The 15270-nt window shown below is 35.2% G+C and overlaps 2 protein-coding genes across 3 annotated transcripts; both read left to right on the top strand.

Annotated features, from left to right (window-relative positions):
• The first annotated feature begins 277 nt into the window (after positions 1–277).
• On the top strand, positions 278–3633 carry LOC111483697. Of its 2 annotated transcripts, XM_023129965.1 has the most exons (3): positions 278–423; positions 1889–3391; positions 3423–3633. In XM_023129965.1, the coding sequence occupies exons 2-3, from the start codon at positions 2154–2156 to the stop codon at positions 3511–3513; spliced, it is 1329 nt and encodes a 442-aa protein (XP_022985733.1). In that variant the 5' UTR covers positions 278–423; positions 1889–2153; the 3' UTR covers positions 3514–3633. The 2 variants fall into 2 exon arrangements, with proteins under 2 accessions (XP_022985733.1, XP_022985742.1); XM_023129974.1 differs by having other exon boundaries at positions 279–423; positions 1889–3615.
• Positions 3634–5175: 1542 nt separating this feature from the next.
• LOC111482736 (uncharacterized protein At5g08430-like) lies at positions 5176–15030 on the top strand. The gene is made up of 10 exons (XM_023128670.1): positions 5176–5382; positions 6240–6319; positions 6967–7154; positions 7531–8404; positions 10738–10847; positions 11451–11510; positions 11991–12041; positions 12129–12199; positions 12869–13053; positions 14480–15030. The coding sequence occupies exons 1-10, from the start codon at positions 5288–5290 to the stop codon at positions 14992–14994; spliced, it is 2229 nt and encodes a 742-aa protein (XP_022984438.1). The 5' UTR covers positions 5176–5287; the 3' UTR covers positions 14995–15030.
• Positions 15031–15270: the final 240 nt, after the last annotated feature.

Genomic DNA, 15270 nt, shown 5'->3' with positions numbered 1-15270 from the left:
AAATAAAACATAAATAAATAAGAGCATCTTTGTGGGGCTATTTGGAATCCAAGGTATATGGAAGCATAATGAATCCAGGGCAGGGCATTTTCTAAACCGGAAGAGGGCGTATGTTAAACCCATAGCCAAGCAACCACGAAAGAAAGGAGTCGCACGCCGCCACGACAACATCCACGTAGGCTCGGAAAAACCGAGCCAAAATTCTCGTCCGAAGCTTGAGTCTCCGACGCGCAGCTGGAGACAGCCTGTCACCAACAAAGTCCCACTCACCCATTCCCCTAACTACGTTCCCTTTGTCCCGCTCTTCTCTCTCTGTCTGGCATTCATCTTCTCTCTCTCCCTCTGCGGATTAGGGTTCTCTGGTTCCTTCTGCGATTCTTCCTAACCCCCCTTTCTGCATGCTAGATCAAGATTCCCCCCGCTGTAAGCTTCCGATTGATCTGCTTTTCGTTTGATTACGTTAGCATTTCCTTTGCCTTCTTAAATCACTTGATATCGCGTTCATTTTTGTACTCACTTTGTTTCTGCGCATCTGTTTTTCATTGTTCATCTTAATTTTTCTCTAATTTTTTTTTTTTTAAATTTTGATTTTCCTTTGAATTCGTGTTTGGCGCATTCCTGGTTTGGTTTACTTCGATTTCTTTTTATTTGGTTTTCTTTTTGGCGTAAGATGATTTTGTTAGGGTTGTATTGGCTTTGCGTTTCTTTATCTGTTCTGGTGCATTTGTTGTATGATTTTTGTTGGGGAGGGATTTGTAGTGACTGCATTTTTCAATTGTGGCTTATTAAGGGTTTAGCAGATTAAGCTCGCATAAGTGAGGATTTCTTAATGTTCCGTTTACGTTTTGTTTTTGTAGGATTTGGTTTTCAATGTTGAGTTAAACACTGCTTTTGTGTCTTGTTTTGAATTTCGAACTAGGAGGTGTCGTTGATATACTACTATGACCGACAATGCTGGTTACAATACGGAGGGTGTTTTGCTCAGAATGAAAATTTGTTTCAGATTTTTCATAAGTTGCGATTATTTAGTTTGATTTGAACGTTTAGTTGTTATTTTTCTTCATTTTTATAGAATTATTTTTACTAATGCAAACTTCATTTCTTAAAAAGATAATATTCTAAGTGTAGCACGGAATTGAAAGCTAAAAATTTTATTCTACCTAAACAAGTGCTACCAAAACAAGGTAGCCGAACTTTTACAGGATTGAGGATCCCAATCTCTGGCTTAACATCAATATGGAAGTCATCAGAAAATTGAATATTTGTGCTTGAAATTTGATTTATCATTATTATTGTTTTTTAGAAACAGAATCCAATCCCAGATGATCGACCAAACTCATAATTACAAAGGGGCATTGAACCTAAAAATTTCCCAAAATTTCCCCAAGATCTTTTGACTTCCCTAAAAGTTCTTCTATTTATCTCCTGCAAATCCCCTACAAACAACACATACACGACAAAGAGACAAGACTGCTTCATTTATTATTCAATGCTTCCTATCTAAACTTGTTAATTTCTTTACCATTTGTACCATCTGTTTACTTGAGAAGCTGGCAATGTTCTTTCATTTTGGCTTATACACTAATGAATGATATAACTTAATTCCTCTGTTACTTAAAAAAAAATTTACGCCAATCATTTCTCCTTCTCAAGTATACTTAAATTTGATAATATTTTTTCCCGTTTGGAATGATTGAAGCAGCTAAACTCTGTAGTTTATCTTTGACTTGTTTGGCAAATACTGATACCTCTTCCTTTATCATATCAGTGATATCAATGATACGAGTTATCCTTTTTGATAGCTACAATCCAATTGTTCTTTGTTTCTTGGATTCAATCTTCTTATGCTGGTGCTTCTCAGTTCTTACTTTTTCCCACTCCGGTGCAGATGTTTGAGATGGATTGTTGTACCTAGAGCAACTTGAATACGTTGGTTGTGAACATGGTTATTATTCTTCATGACTGCTGTTTCAAATGTTGTTGCTCTAGCATATCCTACAGAAGTTAGTGCTTAATTTGAGTTCTATGGAAATCTTCCAGTCTGGTTTGCTCTGTATATGTTCTCCTTAGAAGTGGGAGGAAAGCTAATAACGATAAGTGGTCCTTAGTATCCATGCTGGCAGAGAGTATGCGTGGAATCTGTGCATCGAGTAATGCCCCTGACGAGATTTTCTGCCGATGCATTCGGTGTGGTGACAATTTGTTTAGTGGCCCTATTGGTTCTTCTCGGTTTATTGTGCATCATTTACTCTTGCTACTTCCGATCTCGCATTCATAGTGAAGGTTGCATTCAACTCAGTTACTTCAGTGGTCCTTGGATAATTCGAATTACATTCATCTTGTTTGTGATCTGGTGGGGTCTTGGTGAAATTAGTCGGCTAAGTTTCTTGCGAGAGGAGGGACGATTGTTGCACGACTTGAAATGGCAGGAAACTGTCTGCAAATGTTACATTATTTCGAACCTTGGGTTCGCAGAACCTTGCATATTCCTCACTCTCTTGTTTTTGCTTCGAGGGCCCCTTCAGAATATGGAGTCGGGAATTCTCAGCCGCAAATGGAACAGGAAAACAGCTGGGTATATTTTTCTCTACTGCTTCCCTGTGTTTGTTCTTCAGATAGTTGTTATACTTATTGGACCCCGGCTAAACAACAATAGCAAATACGGTCAAAAACTGCCGAAATATTTTACTAGTGCAGCCACCATTGTTACTTCATCTAGTTCGAAAGGTGCTCGGGACATTGCTCTCTGTACTTACCCTTTACTGAGTACTATCCTCCTTGGCTCTTTTGCCACCATCCTAACCACCTACTTGTTTTGGCTTGGGAGACAGATTTTGAAATTGGTCATCAATAGGAACTTGCAGAGGAGAGTTTACACATTGATATTCTCAGTTTCAGGATTCCTCCCATTAAGGGTTATATTACTTGGTTTTTCTGTTTTTCGGAAACCAGAGCGGTTTTTATTCGAAGCTCTCATTTTCTCAGCCTTTCTTGTACTTTTATGTTGTGCTGGGCTGTGTATATGCGTGCTTGTGTACCTTCCAGCGGCGGATTCTTTGGCCTTGGGCAACTTACAGGATTTGGAGGCGAGGAGAAGGTTGAGCGATGATCACAATGATGGTATCTCTCTCATTTCAAACCAGCTCCATCTGGATGATAGGGAGGCTAACCAGCCCCAACTTGATGATACTTCCTCCCAAATGAGCCCACCCAGAAACTCCGATGCCTCCTCGACCAAGCGGGGGTCCATCTCTTTTAGAACATTTCAAAAGGATGGATCTTCTGCTGGTATGGGGTCGGCAACTTTTGTGGAGCTTAGCCTTTTCTCTCCCAGCCGAGAGGCATCCCCGTTAGGATCACCTCCGCTGCTCGGTTGGCCCATGCGCTCTGCCTGAGAAAACACCTTATGGCTGCGCTTGTGGCAGAGTAGCTATTTATGGTGGTGGTTGGAAAGCTTGTGATGAGAAACCGAGTATTTGTCAATTTTGCAATGAAGGAAAACAAAAAAAATGATTGTATAAAGAAACCAAAGGGTTTAGCTTCTTCAATAAGGATTTTTTTTTTTTTTTTTTCCTGTGAAATTTTAGATATGGATGAATTCGCTTTGTGGAGATCTCAAACAATTTTCCTCCTGATTCACTCTTCTAAAAGACCAAAAGAAAAAAGGGGAAAAAAATAACCTTCAAAATTTATGTATTCATTTCCAGCATTTGCCTCTAATCCACTCAACTTCAGTATTTTTTAGAATGTGTTTGTAATTTAAAAAAGCTGTTCAAAATGTCTTTTAACAGTAAAGTTGTAGCCATAAAAATGATTGTGATGCTAAATATTAAGTGAATTATGATTATTATTATTATTATTATTATTTATGAACATGATAAATGTTACAATTTTTGTATAATCATTATTTTATAATATTCATAATTCATAATTTATTATTATTATAACAAAATTTTAATATGTTTGTATTATGAATATATATTATTTAATGTAAATGTGCATTTAAAAATTTTAAATTTAATGTATGGATATATTGAAAATATAAAAACATTTTTGGTTAATATCTTTCATCAAATAATCTAGAAGGTATTTCTATAAACTACATCCTTTTAAAAATAAATTTCAAATATTTTCTGAAGGTTTTTTTTTTCTTTTACAGAAATTAATTATTTTTAGTTATTTAACAGCAATTCAGTTGATAATTATTACCTGACCATTTAATTTGATATTTATTTGACATGTTTTAACCTAAACATTGACTATAATTTATTCCCGAGAAATTCTTCGATTTCTTCTGGAAGCGGATGATTATTCATCTGCTTCTCACGTTCCGTGAATAGCCGGGACATTGAGGAGTATCCAGAAAAGCATTTAGGGAATCAGTCTGATTCTATCTCTGTTCGTTTCGTTTGAAGAAAGGAAGGATCCCAAAGAATCGATCTTTCTTTTAGTTGTTGAATCTCTCTTTGATTGATCATCCAGTCCGTAGGAATCAATAGAAAAGACATTATTGCTTATTATTACTTAATTTAAATATTGGTGGATTCTAATTTTGCAACGCATTTTTTTTTGAAAGAAATAACCATATTTGTGATTATTTTATTTAATTACCTTTAAAATATCTCGTTTTATTCCGTCCAAATTTATAATGGAAAGGTTTTTATTTTAAGTAAAAAAAAAATTATAATCCTTTTCAAACTCAACAAGGGAGACAATAACTTGAGTCTTATTTAATAATAAGATGATTTTAAAACTTAAAATGGATTAAAAACAACTCAATTTGAAAATAGAGATATTGAGTTGTGCATTATATTCAGACCGGTGAGCAACTCAGTTAATCTGAAATTTTAAGATAATTATAGTAATTTTTCCAATCTAGTCTAAATTTAAAATTCAAAACAATTAATATTTTGCAAATTTCATAGTTTTTGAAAAATTTAAATTAAAAATAAAATAAGACTATTTTAAAATGGCTAAATTCAAAAATAATATTTATATTATTTTGAATATGAATAAGTTTTAAAATGAATATGGTATCTTTGTTTTCCTAGGTACCTAATGCAAAATTAAATATATATTTTTTAATAAATTCAAAATAAAAAATACCATTTTTTTTTTGTCGAGTTAAAAATTTGCCGTCAAAACCCTCTAGAGAACCATATTTGAAGGCTTTTTAATCATTGCTTTGCAAAATGGGTTAGAGTAATCATCATTTCATAAAGGGTCCTTCCGATCCTCAGTCCTCACTGTGAAACTGTTCAGTGATTTCAAGCTTCGATTTACGAAAATGGTAAAGAAGAAATGCACAAGGAAAGAAGAAATCGGAGAGGATTTTTGCTTCATTTGTAAAGATGGAGGACTCCTCAGATTTTGCGACTTCAAGTGAGTTCCATTACCATTGAGAATGCCCATTCGTTGTTTTATTCATGCAAGGATTTTCTTAGGAGAAATGGTTATGCTAGGAGAAGCACTGAGATGTTCATGTTTAGATAGGAAGTTCATGCATGTAAAATCGGACGAATAGCGAAATGAAGTGGAAAATGGAAATGAGCAAAAAATCTGCTGGTCTGTTTGTTTGTTTGTTTGTTCTTTTTCTCCTTTTTCCTCGCACAATCGTGTTACAATTGGGTTCTTAATAGTTTAATTTATTTTTCCTTGACTCACCAGTGTTCACCTGGTTTCACATTGTAATTTTCAGGGAAAGTTTCTCCTAAAATTATTTTGAGAAAAGTACACACTTCGAAGCTTTTAGTATGACGATCAGGGTTATTTATTTAGTATGATAGTAAAAATTTATATAATTCTCTACCGAGTTCAGCCTGTTAATCCACATTATGTCCGGAGACGTTTCATTGATTCAAGGAAAGTTGTTTCTATCACTCTCTCAAAAAAAAAAAAAAAAAAAAAAAAAAACGCACATGATATCAATTTATGAGTGAACTTGTATGATTTGAAAACATTTTTTTCTTCGTATATCGGTAAGGATTTTGTATGCATGTACTGTAGATGTGATGCATTTGGACTCTATTGTTAAAATTTAAAATTACTATAAGATCCTGTGAAGATGGGATGGAGTAGATTGCTTCTTCAGTCTATTTTTGTAGTAATCAAAAGGGATTTGGGACACTCTTATGTATCTATCCTTCTTTGTCCAGATAAATATTTCTTCGATCATGGATTTTCTTTCTGTATGATCAAGGAGGGCTGTAATTGTTTAATTGTGTATATAATGGTTTCAGAGATTGCCTTAAAGCGTATCACCCTGAATGTGTTGGAAGGGAAGATTCTTCTGTGGAGTCTGAAGATCGTTGGACCTGTGGTAAGATGCTGAAAGCAATTATGATTTTGAGAGTGATCTATGTGTCATGTATGGATTTTAGTCTGTTTTAATTAAACAGTCGCTAGTTGCTTATTTAATGATATCTTCTTAATACGAGTTACAACTTTTGATAAGTATGAGAATACAAAGTTTATCATCTGCTATTGTCTTAATGAGTTCCAAGCCTCCCCCATTTTTGGTTTCACGACTGCCGGGAGAAAGAGCTTGGTATGATGTAGTCCCTGGACATGTTTATTATGGGGTCTGTCATTGACTACTTCAAATTTATGAAATTAACATATCTATAACATATGGATGCGAGTGAAGCATGGGTCATATCGTGCTATCTGCTGTGAATATTTCTCTGACTCTTGTACTATGCCATCTTTCTTGTTTTGTAAAAGATTTATCAACGATTATGTGTTATTCCACAAACCTACTTGATGCCTTCCCCGTATATGGTATCCCATGTCTTCAACATAGTACATACACTCGGAGGCCTCAATAAGACCAGTTTATATAACTGGGAAGTGTAAGCTCATTTTTTGTATGTTACTTTTTTGATATCTAGTAGTTTTTTTTTTGTTCTGCCTGTGTCATTTATATTTTTTCAGTTTCCTCAAATCATGATATATATTATGTATCAGACTGGCATGCATGCTTCCTCTGCCATAAAACCTCAAAGTTCCGTTGTGTTGGCTGCCCACAAGCTGTATGTGGACGCTGCATTTTTAATGCTGAGTTTGTGCGTGTTCGAGGCTGGAGAGGATTCTGCAATCACTGTTTGCAGCTCACATTACTTATAGAAGACGGTAAAGATGTTGACATTGATGGGGTATTCTCACTTGGCCTTTTTATGATTGTTTGATCCTACTCCTTTGCACAAGTGGAATATCCATGAACAAACCCCTCTCCTTTTTGGTTTTGTCCTTCCGTTTTCTTCATTCATTCCAACAAACAAGTCAAATTATTTCATGAGGAACCATACTGTTAAGTGTATGCATTCGGCCAAATAATCTTACCTAATCTGGTAAGGAAAAAAATATTTCAAGACAATTTATAAAAAATTTCAACCAATTAAATTATTCTTAAATTTATTAATGGAAGTATGTACATTCGGCTCTTTGTTGAGTTATTTGGTTTGGTGAATCAAAGATTATTGCTTCCTTTTGATTTTCTTATGTCTTACCTCTATGCTTGCTAATTTGCAGACAAAGGTTGACTTCAATGATCGTGAGACTTATGAATTTCTATTCAAGGAATACTGGGAACTGATGAAGAAAAAACAGGGTTTGACAGCAGAACTTGTTTATATGGCAAGTAACTTATTGAAGAAGGGAAGAAATTTTAGAAATGAAATTGAGGAATCAGAAGAAGACACTGATGAATATGAAATTTCATCAGACTATGAAGAATTGGTGGATACAGAAGAAGGGCACAAACTAGTAAGAAAATGCAAAAGAAGCAAGGAGAAGCTATGCACTACGAGAAAAAAAATGAAGTCAAGTGACCAAAAGTTCATTGGATGGGGGTCAAAACCAGTTATAGAATTTCTTTCAAAAATTGGCAAGGATACAAGAAAAAAGATGTCACAGCATGATGTGACTTCTATAATTACAATCTATTGTAAAGAAAACAAGCTTTTCCATCCGCTGAAAAAGAAGAAGATTATTTGTGATGCTAAGCTTCAAGCTGTTTTTGGAAGGAAATCAATGAATGTGAATACTGTACACAAGCACCTAACTGCTCATTTTGCTGAAAACATGGAGCAATCATCTGATGATGAGAGCACAAGTAGTATTGAAGAGAAGGATGATAATTCTTCTATGGCTTGTAAAAAGCCAAGGAAGTTGATCTCAGATAGAAAACCTGCCGAACAGGAACTGTCAGATGTGTCACATACTTGTTCTGCTGCTATCATTTCAGCAAACATCAAACTGGTCTATCTGAAAAGAAGTTTAGTAGAGAGGCTTCTCGAGAATCCTGAATGTTTTGAAGGAAAAATGATTGGAAGTTTTATAAGAGTTAAATCCGATCCCAACGACTATTCACAGAAAAATTCTTACCAGTTGCTTCAAGTTACAGGTAATTAACTATCTACGTTGCTTAGATTAGTGATTACATTTTAGAAATATGTAAGCTCAATATTTGAAACATTTAAATATTTTGTCCAAGTTATCTGCAGGAGAAGCTACTTCTATGGTATGCTACCTTTTTTCATGGTGTTTTCTTTTATTGTTTTTTTTAGCAAGAAACTAAGCTTTTCATTGAAATAATGAATAATGAAAAGTGGCTAATACCCAAAAATAAGAACTCCACACGGGAGTGAGAATAAAAATAGTACAAAAGAAAAGAAAAGAAAACAACAAAACAAAAAGCTACATGGAGAAAATAAAAGCCTTTCAATTCAAGCATAGGTCCTGTATAAAATAATCAGCATAGCATTTAGAAAGGTAGCACCATAATGAAGCTATAAGACAAGCTGATGCAAAATGGTCAAAAGAGGAGAGATGCTTGTTTTGAAAGATCCTCTGATTTCTTTCAAACTAAAGCTCCAAAAGAATGACTTTCACTAAATTGCACCGAAGAGTCTTGGAATTGGCTGACAAAGGAGAACCAAGAAGCAACTGCAACACAATGTAGGCTGAAAACTGAATACAAACTAGCCCAAACCAACCGAGAATATCAGCAATTAAAGACCTTGTGTTGAAGAGAGTCCTCTGCTGCACAGCAAAGCATACACATAGATGGAGAAATGCAATCAAAAGAAGTGTCCGTTGGAGAACCTCTGAACAGTTTAAAGATCCGGTAAACATAATCCAAATTAAAATATTAATCCCCTTAGGGTCTTTTGCAATTCCATAAAGCAGAAAATAAATCCTTATTCAAAGGAAAAGTCTAATGCAAGATGTCGAGTTAACAAATTAAGTGAAAACAAGCCCAAAGATTGAAGTGATCGCTTCCTTGAGTCACTTAAAAGCCCAACCTTAACTATAGAGACATTAGCCAACAGAAACTGGAGATCAGCAATGTACAAAGCTAACGATTTATTTTGTTCATTTAAAAATTTCTCTCATATTTCTCTATTCAATGTATTCAAAATTATTGACTTGCATTTTTAATCTCTAATATGTAAGCAAGGGAGTTTTGATATCCAAGTAGGTTGGACCGTAGTAGTTTTGTCTTATTCACCTCTCTTTCAAAGGTCATTTCATCTATCTTTTCTGAACCACAGCGTGCAAATGAGTCCTTGCATAACTTAGTGAGTTAAGACCTATAGATTTAGCAATTTTTTAATATATGAAAGAGATTGTTTAAAGAGAGAACAATTAAACAAATGAGGATTTTGTTTAAAGAGATAGGCATCCCTCGCCCTAGATCTCTTTAAAAAAATCATGAGCTTGAAGCCCCATGTGTCACAATCCCACTATCTTGGAGAGTGTGGTTCCATGATTCCAGTCTCAACCATGGTCGGTTGTAAGGCTTTTCTTGCCTTGCCACTCTTTTCAAGATATTCAAATATGTGAGACTAAAAGGCAAGGTTTGTTCTTTTTTAAATTGAGCCTGTTGATCTTGCATGGTTGCAGGCATCTTGAACATTTACCTAACTAACCACAAGCACGAACATTCCCTTTGCTTTTTAGTAGCTTAGCCTTGAGCTCGTGTTCACAACTCACATGCAACTTGAATGACCATGCAAATGGCTTATATAGATTGGCGAGGACTTGAGCTTGAGAGGAACAGGGAGGGAATGAGATGAAAGAGAATCTGACAGAAAGAGGTGTAGAAAGGGAAAAATGTAAGAGAGAGAGTGAGGTGGAGGTGGAGGTAAAAAGTGATGGAAAAAGAGGTAGTATATGGTTATAAACAGAAGCAACAGCCATCTGTTGGAAACATTAGTGCTTAGTTTATTTTTTGAACTTTTTAATCTAATTTCTTCTATGGTGAAATGAATTTGGTTAAATCATAGAATAGATTTTCCTTTCGTGCATCAGTTACTGTTCATGTTATTTGCTCTGCATACTAAAGTTGGCTCATCGTGGAACTTATCATTGAATTTTCAGGCAATGACTAGTGAACAAAATTTGATAAATCAAGCTGTGGTGTCTGATTTATTTATTTATTTGTTTGTTCAGTTTGAAGGCACTAAGTGTAGCAGTTTAAGACCAAGGTCCAGCTTTATTTATGTTATTCTTTTTTTTCCCTACTGGAAAAGAACTTAATCTTTACTTTTGGCGAAAATAACAAAATGTTCTTTTCAAAATTATTCCTAAGCACCTTATCTACCTTTAGAACTGTGTTCTGCCGTACCTTTCTCTTGCTGAAACTGATTTATCTTTTGTAATTACATATTAAAGTGCTGCAGGTGATTTGTAAATTACTGTGCTTTGTTCTAAACCTTTTTCTGCACATCACAGGCATAATGATAGATTCAAGCAACACTGAGAAGCAGGAAATTCTCCTGCAAGTTACCTATAGACTAGACTATATACCAATCTACAATTTATCAGACGATGACTTCTGTGAGGTAGAAAATACATCTTTATATTAATTTCTATCGTCTGTTAATAAAATTCATATCCCACCGTCGGGAGAAAAATTTCAGTTCCCACTATGTTTTAATTATAAGATAATTGTGAAGTATAGAGTTTTTCTAGGATCTTTGAAATTTTAGCAATGTCTCTAATATCTTATTTCGGGACAGGAAACTCTTGAAGTTGAGTTGCTCCTTGTGATGAAGATCTGGATTTATAATCCTTAGATAAGAAGGGAAAGACCTCCTAATTTTAGCAAACCTCATGGTTTTTACTCTGAAGTTTTTCTAGATAAATTGCAAGTTTTCTTTAATTTTGTGCCACAGCTGGTGATAAATTATAAATCAGAATCTAAAACAATCGAATGCTGATTAGCATGCCTAGTTAAAGTTATGATCTGTTGAGTTGGGTGCATCACGGAATTGAACAGTTATACTGGAGTTGAATGGGAAGGATTTTCTCTGCCGGTAGAAACTTCCTTCTTTTTAACGTTCTGATCTCAAAAGAAGCCTCCGATGTTCTCTTAGGGATCCACCCTACTCATATTGAAATATAGATATTCTGGGGAAATTTTGACCAAGCGTCTAGTATTGCAGGATGAATGTGAGGATTTGCGCCAGAGAATGAAAAATGGCCTGCTGAAGAATCCCACTGTGGTAAGTCTGTAGAATTTTGAGGCATCCTTGAACTTGTAGAGAATTATTTAACTGAAAAACTTTTGTGGGGATTTCTGTTCTTGAGAGAGTATATTCTCGGTTGAGTAAGTCTCTGTTTTCATGGACTATTATAATAGTAGCTTCGTGAATGTTCTTGCCAGGTGACTGACAGTGGCTTTCTGTAAATTTATGAAACATATTGATCTAGAAAACGCCTGACACTTAGTTTTACCTAATTCTATTTGTTCGTCTTTTTTACAATGGTGAGCATAACAATGGTATAATGATCAAAGCCCGCAAGTAGTTGTGAATATGCATGTCTCTCTTAATTTCATGCATATCTTATAATCTATTCTTCCTATAATGCCAAAGACTATATCTTTTTGAAGAGTTTCTTTCCTTGCTATTGCTACGGTCAGAGGCATTATTCCAAATGTACAGTTTTACTCATCCTTAAATATAATTCTTTTTTTCCCTCAGATGGAGCTTTACGAGAAGGCAAAAAGTCTGCATGAGGATATCACGAAACATGTAGGGTAATCTGCGATTAAATTTAAAGCAAATAATTGATTTCAACTCTAAATTCATTCAACTGGTTTATATTTCTTTCACTGACAGTGGATTACCGAGGAGCTGGCTAGATTGCAAACGTGTATTGATCATGCAAATGAAAAGGGATGGAGAAGAGAATATCCTATCTGATTCACTTTATATGATATATGTCGTTTATGGGGTGGCTAAAATTAAGACAATGACTTATTTTGGAAGACATAAAATTTAAATAGACTTTCTAATTGGTGCCATTTCATTTTATTATGGTTCCACCTTTACAATAAGGGTAACGATCAACAATAATTTAGTTTAAGATTTTCTCATTGGACTTGTGTACTCATTGTATACAAAGTCGTCATTTAATATATGAATACTTACAAGTAGACAGAAGAAAGATAGATAGCGTACAATTGGGATGAGGGGATAATTGTTACAACCTCTAGACAGGACAGGACATCTAACATTGTGTATCCGTGAGTTGGAATCACATGGGATATTTGATACTAACAATAATATCCTTGTGAATTGAGTATACCTTTTCTTCAACTTCTACAGTTCCAGACATTCTTCTATATACTTTTAGGCTATAAAGTTGTGTTTCTTAGTTCAAATGATATCAATAACAACAATAATAATACTGTAATATGGAAATATACAGACATGGTTTTGCCTATCCATGTACTTCATTTTTCAGTCTGGGTCCATTTTATTCTGTTGGGGAGTTTCATGTGGATCTGACCAAGCCGGCATTTTTTCTTTCTAAACAAGGATAAAATAAGTTTCCATAACCAGTGCTTTGTATGTACATTGTTCGAGTACATGGAAAAAAGACTTCTACTTCAAAAGTCATCAGAACAAGCACGGTTGATCCATGAACTGCCAGAAGTGATAGCAGATATTCTTGAACCTACATTTGATGATTTACTAAAGCAGAATGAACAAGAAAATCATATGTTGGTTGATGGGAGAGACGACAGAAAAGTTGCCACAGGTTAGTGATCTTTCTCATAGTTGTGATTTTTTTTTTTTTTTGTCAGGCTTGCTCTTTGCTTATTATTTTTTGAATAATGGATGCTCAGATGTTCACTTTTAACTTTGAAGAAGTGCTCCCTTTTGGATGTCTGTTCTATCCTAGTTGCTGCATTGAATTTTAGAGCCATTGATCCGTTGAATTTAGTTGGCCCTGTATCTTGTTCCATTGGATTTATGAACCAGGCCAGAGCATATTGTTTTCTGCCTCCCCAGTTGGACGTGCTGTTTCTATCCTAAGTGCTGCCTATGTTGGTGATTTCTTTGTTTATTGTTTCATTTGTAGGTTTTTTTTTCTCTCTCTCCCCCCTCTCTACCTGAACAAGACATGAACTTTTCATTAATTAATGAAAAGGTTTATAAATGTTTTACAATTCAAACTCCCCAGAAGGGAAGAAAATAGCAGTAAAATAATCGAAAGACCTAAAAGGTAATGAATAAATATGTCTCAATTTGAACAAATGTCGCTAGAACAATAATGTTCCAATAAATTGGAAAACTAACACTATTGAAAAGTTTTGACATTCTATCAAAGCTTGCTCTTTTCTTAAAAGTACTTTGATTCCACTCGAACCATAGTTAAAAAATACTTCGTAGGTAGTTCAAATCCTTTGAACTGGTAGATTGGAATTTGAAGATTTAATTTCTCTTGATAGGTTACTGGTTTTTCTTGGAATCGAGACATATTTTTCAGGTTTCTCTTTTACTTCCCTCTTAACTCTGACTGGTAGAATATAAGGAGTTATATCAGGGCTTTCTTTTACTGTTGGTCGTGGCAGAAGTCTCAGGTTTCTCCCTGAATCTGCACCAGCTGGGCTTAGAGCTGGTTGGGTTACTGTTGAAGGGCTCAACTGCTGGTGGTTTTAGCTTGCCAATTGAGAGTTGGTTGGCTTTGATCTCATGTGAGCCACCCGGGATACATAAAGATTCTTATTCAATCGAATAATTTGATGAACGGAACTTGTCAACTTTGTTACGACCAAGTGAGTTACAAGGGTGTGCTTTAAAAGAGGTGACCAATCTCTATGGGGCCCGACTCGTTTAGGGAACTTTCAAGTAAAATGGAATGAGACCTAAAGTTCAGGGACAAAATAGTATTTTAACCTGAGTCTCACATATACACATTTCCAAGGTTAGGCCATGTTAAATGATTGTCCATGAATAACAGAAGGCAGGCCTCAAATGCAACTTGGATCATGTTCTAATATTTTTTAGATTCACTTATATGGAAAATTGATCCGAGTAGATACTGAATGAGTGCGCAACGTGATTGAGAACAAAAGTAGTTCCCCTTTTATTTCAAGTGCGTATTTACCATCTATGTTCTAATTAGCATCGAGGATCAATATTTTGACAAACTATGCTTTATTTTCTGACTTGATCTTCAGCTGCCATGGTAGAAGAATGTTTGATTGGCATGCAAACCATTTCAGAGAAGCAGCAACACTTCGAGGTCTCTACTTGTAAAGGTTTTGCTAAAAAATCATGCGTCTCAGCTGCAGAATTTCAACCTCATAAAGAGCAGCATCAATCCATTCTACCAAAGAAACATGCATATTCCAAACCATTGCTTTCCAGCATCAAAAGGCAAAGTGAGTATATCAATATTCAGAAATCAAAGTTCAAAAGCAAAAGGGCTTCTGATGTAGAGTTGATCGAGCTAAGCGATAACGAGGATTTGAAAGCTGAAGATAAAATGCAGACTTCAGAGAATCCAAATTTCTCCCTGTGGTATTGTGCAAGTCCTCAAGGGGAGACAAGGGGACCCTTGCCACTGTCATTACTGAAGCAATGGAGGGACCGAAGCTCATTTGAGTTGAAATGTAAAGTTTGGAAGAATGGTCAGAGCTCGCAAGAGGGCATCCCTTTGAGCGATGCCATTAGGTTGTTTTTCCCTGAATAGATTTTGGGTACTTTTGTATCAACCAACTCAATGCCTGTTGATACAAAACTACTGTACAGTTAGAATCATATACGGTAGTGCAGAAACAGTTGCTGCCTAGTGCTTCCAATGGAACCTCTTTTTTATAAGAAACAAATCCTTTCATGTGAAACCTGGGAATCAGAATTAGTCTTTTATGTATAGCCTAGGAACCATTACACATTTGAATCTTTGTCTAAAATTTTCTCCGTCGCCTTCAAAAGAAATATTAAATATGCCAATGTTGCATAATCTGAT

Source organism: Cucurbita maxima, unplaced genomic scaffold (assembly GCF_002738345.1).
Source record: "Cucurbita maxima cultivar Rimu unplaced genomic scaffold, Cmax_1.0 Cma_Scf00001, whole genome shotgun sequence".
In the NCBI taxonomy this organism is placed as follows: Eukaryota; Viridiplantae; Streptophyta; class Magnoliopsida; order Cucurbitales; family Cucurbitaceae; genus Cucurbita; species Cucurbita maxima.
This window is presented reverse-complemented; position numbering and strand designations above follow the sequence as displayed.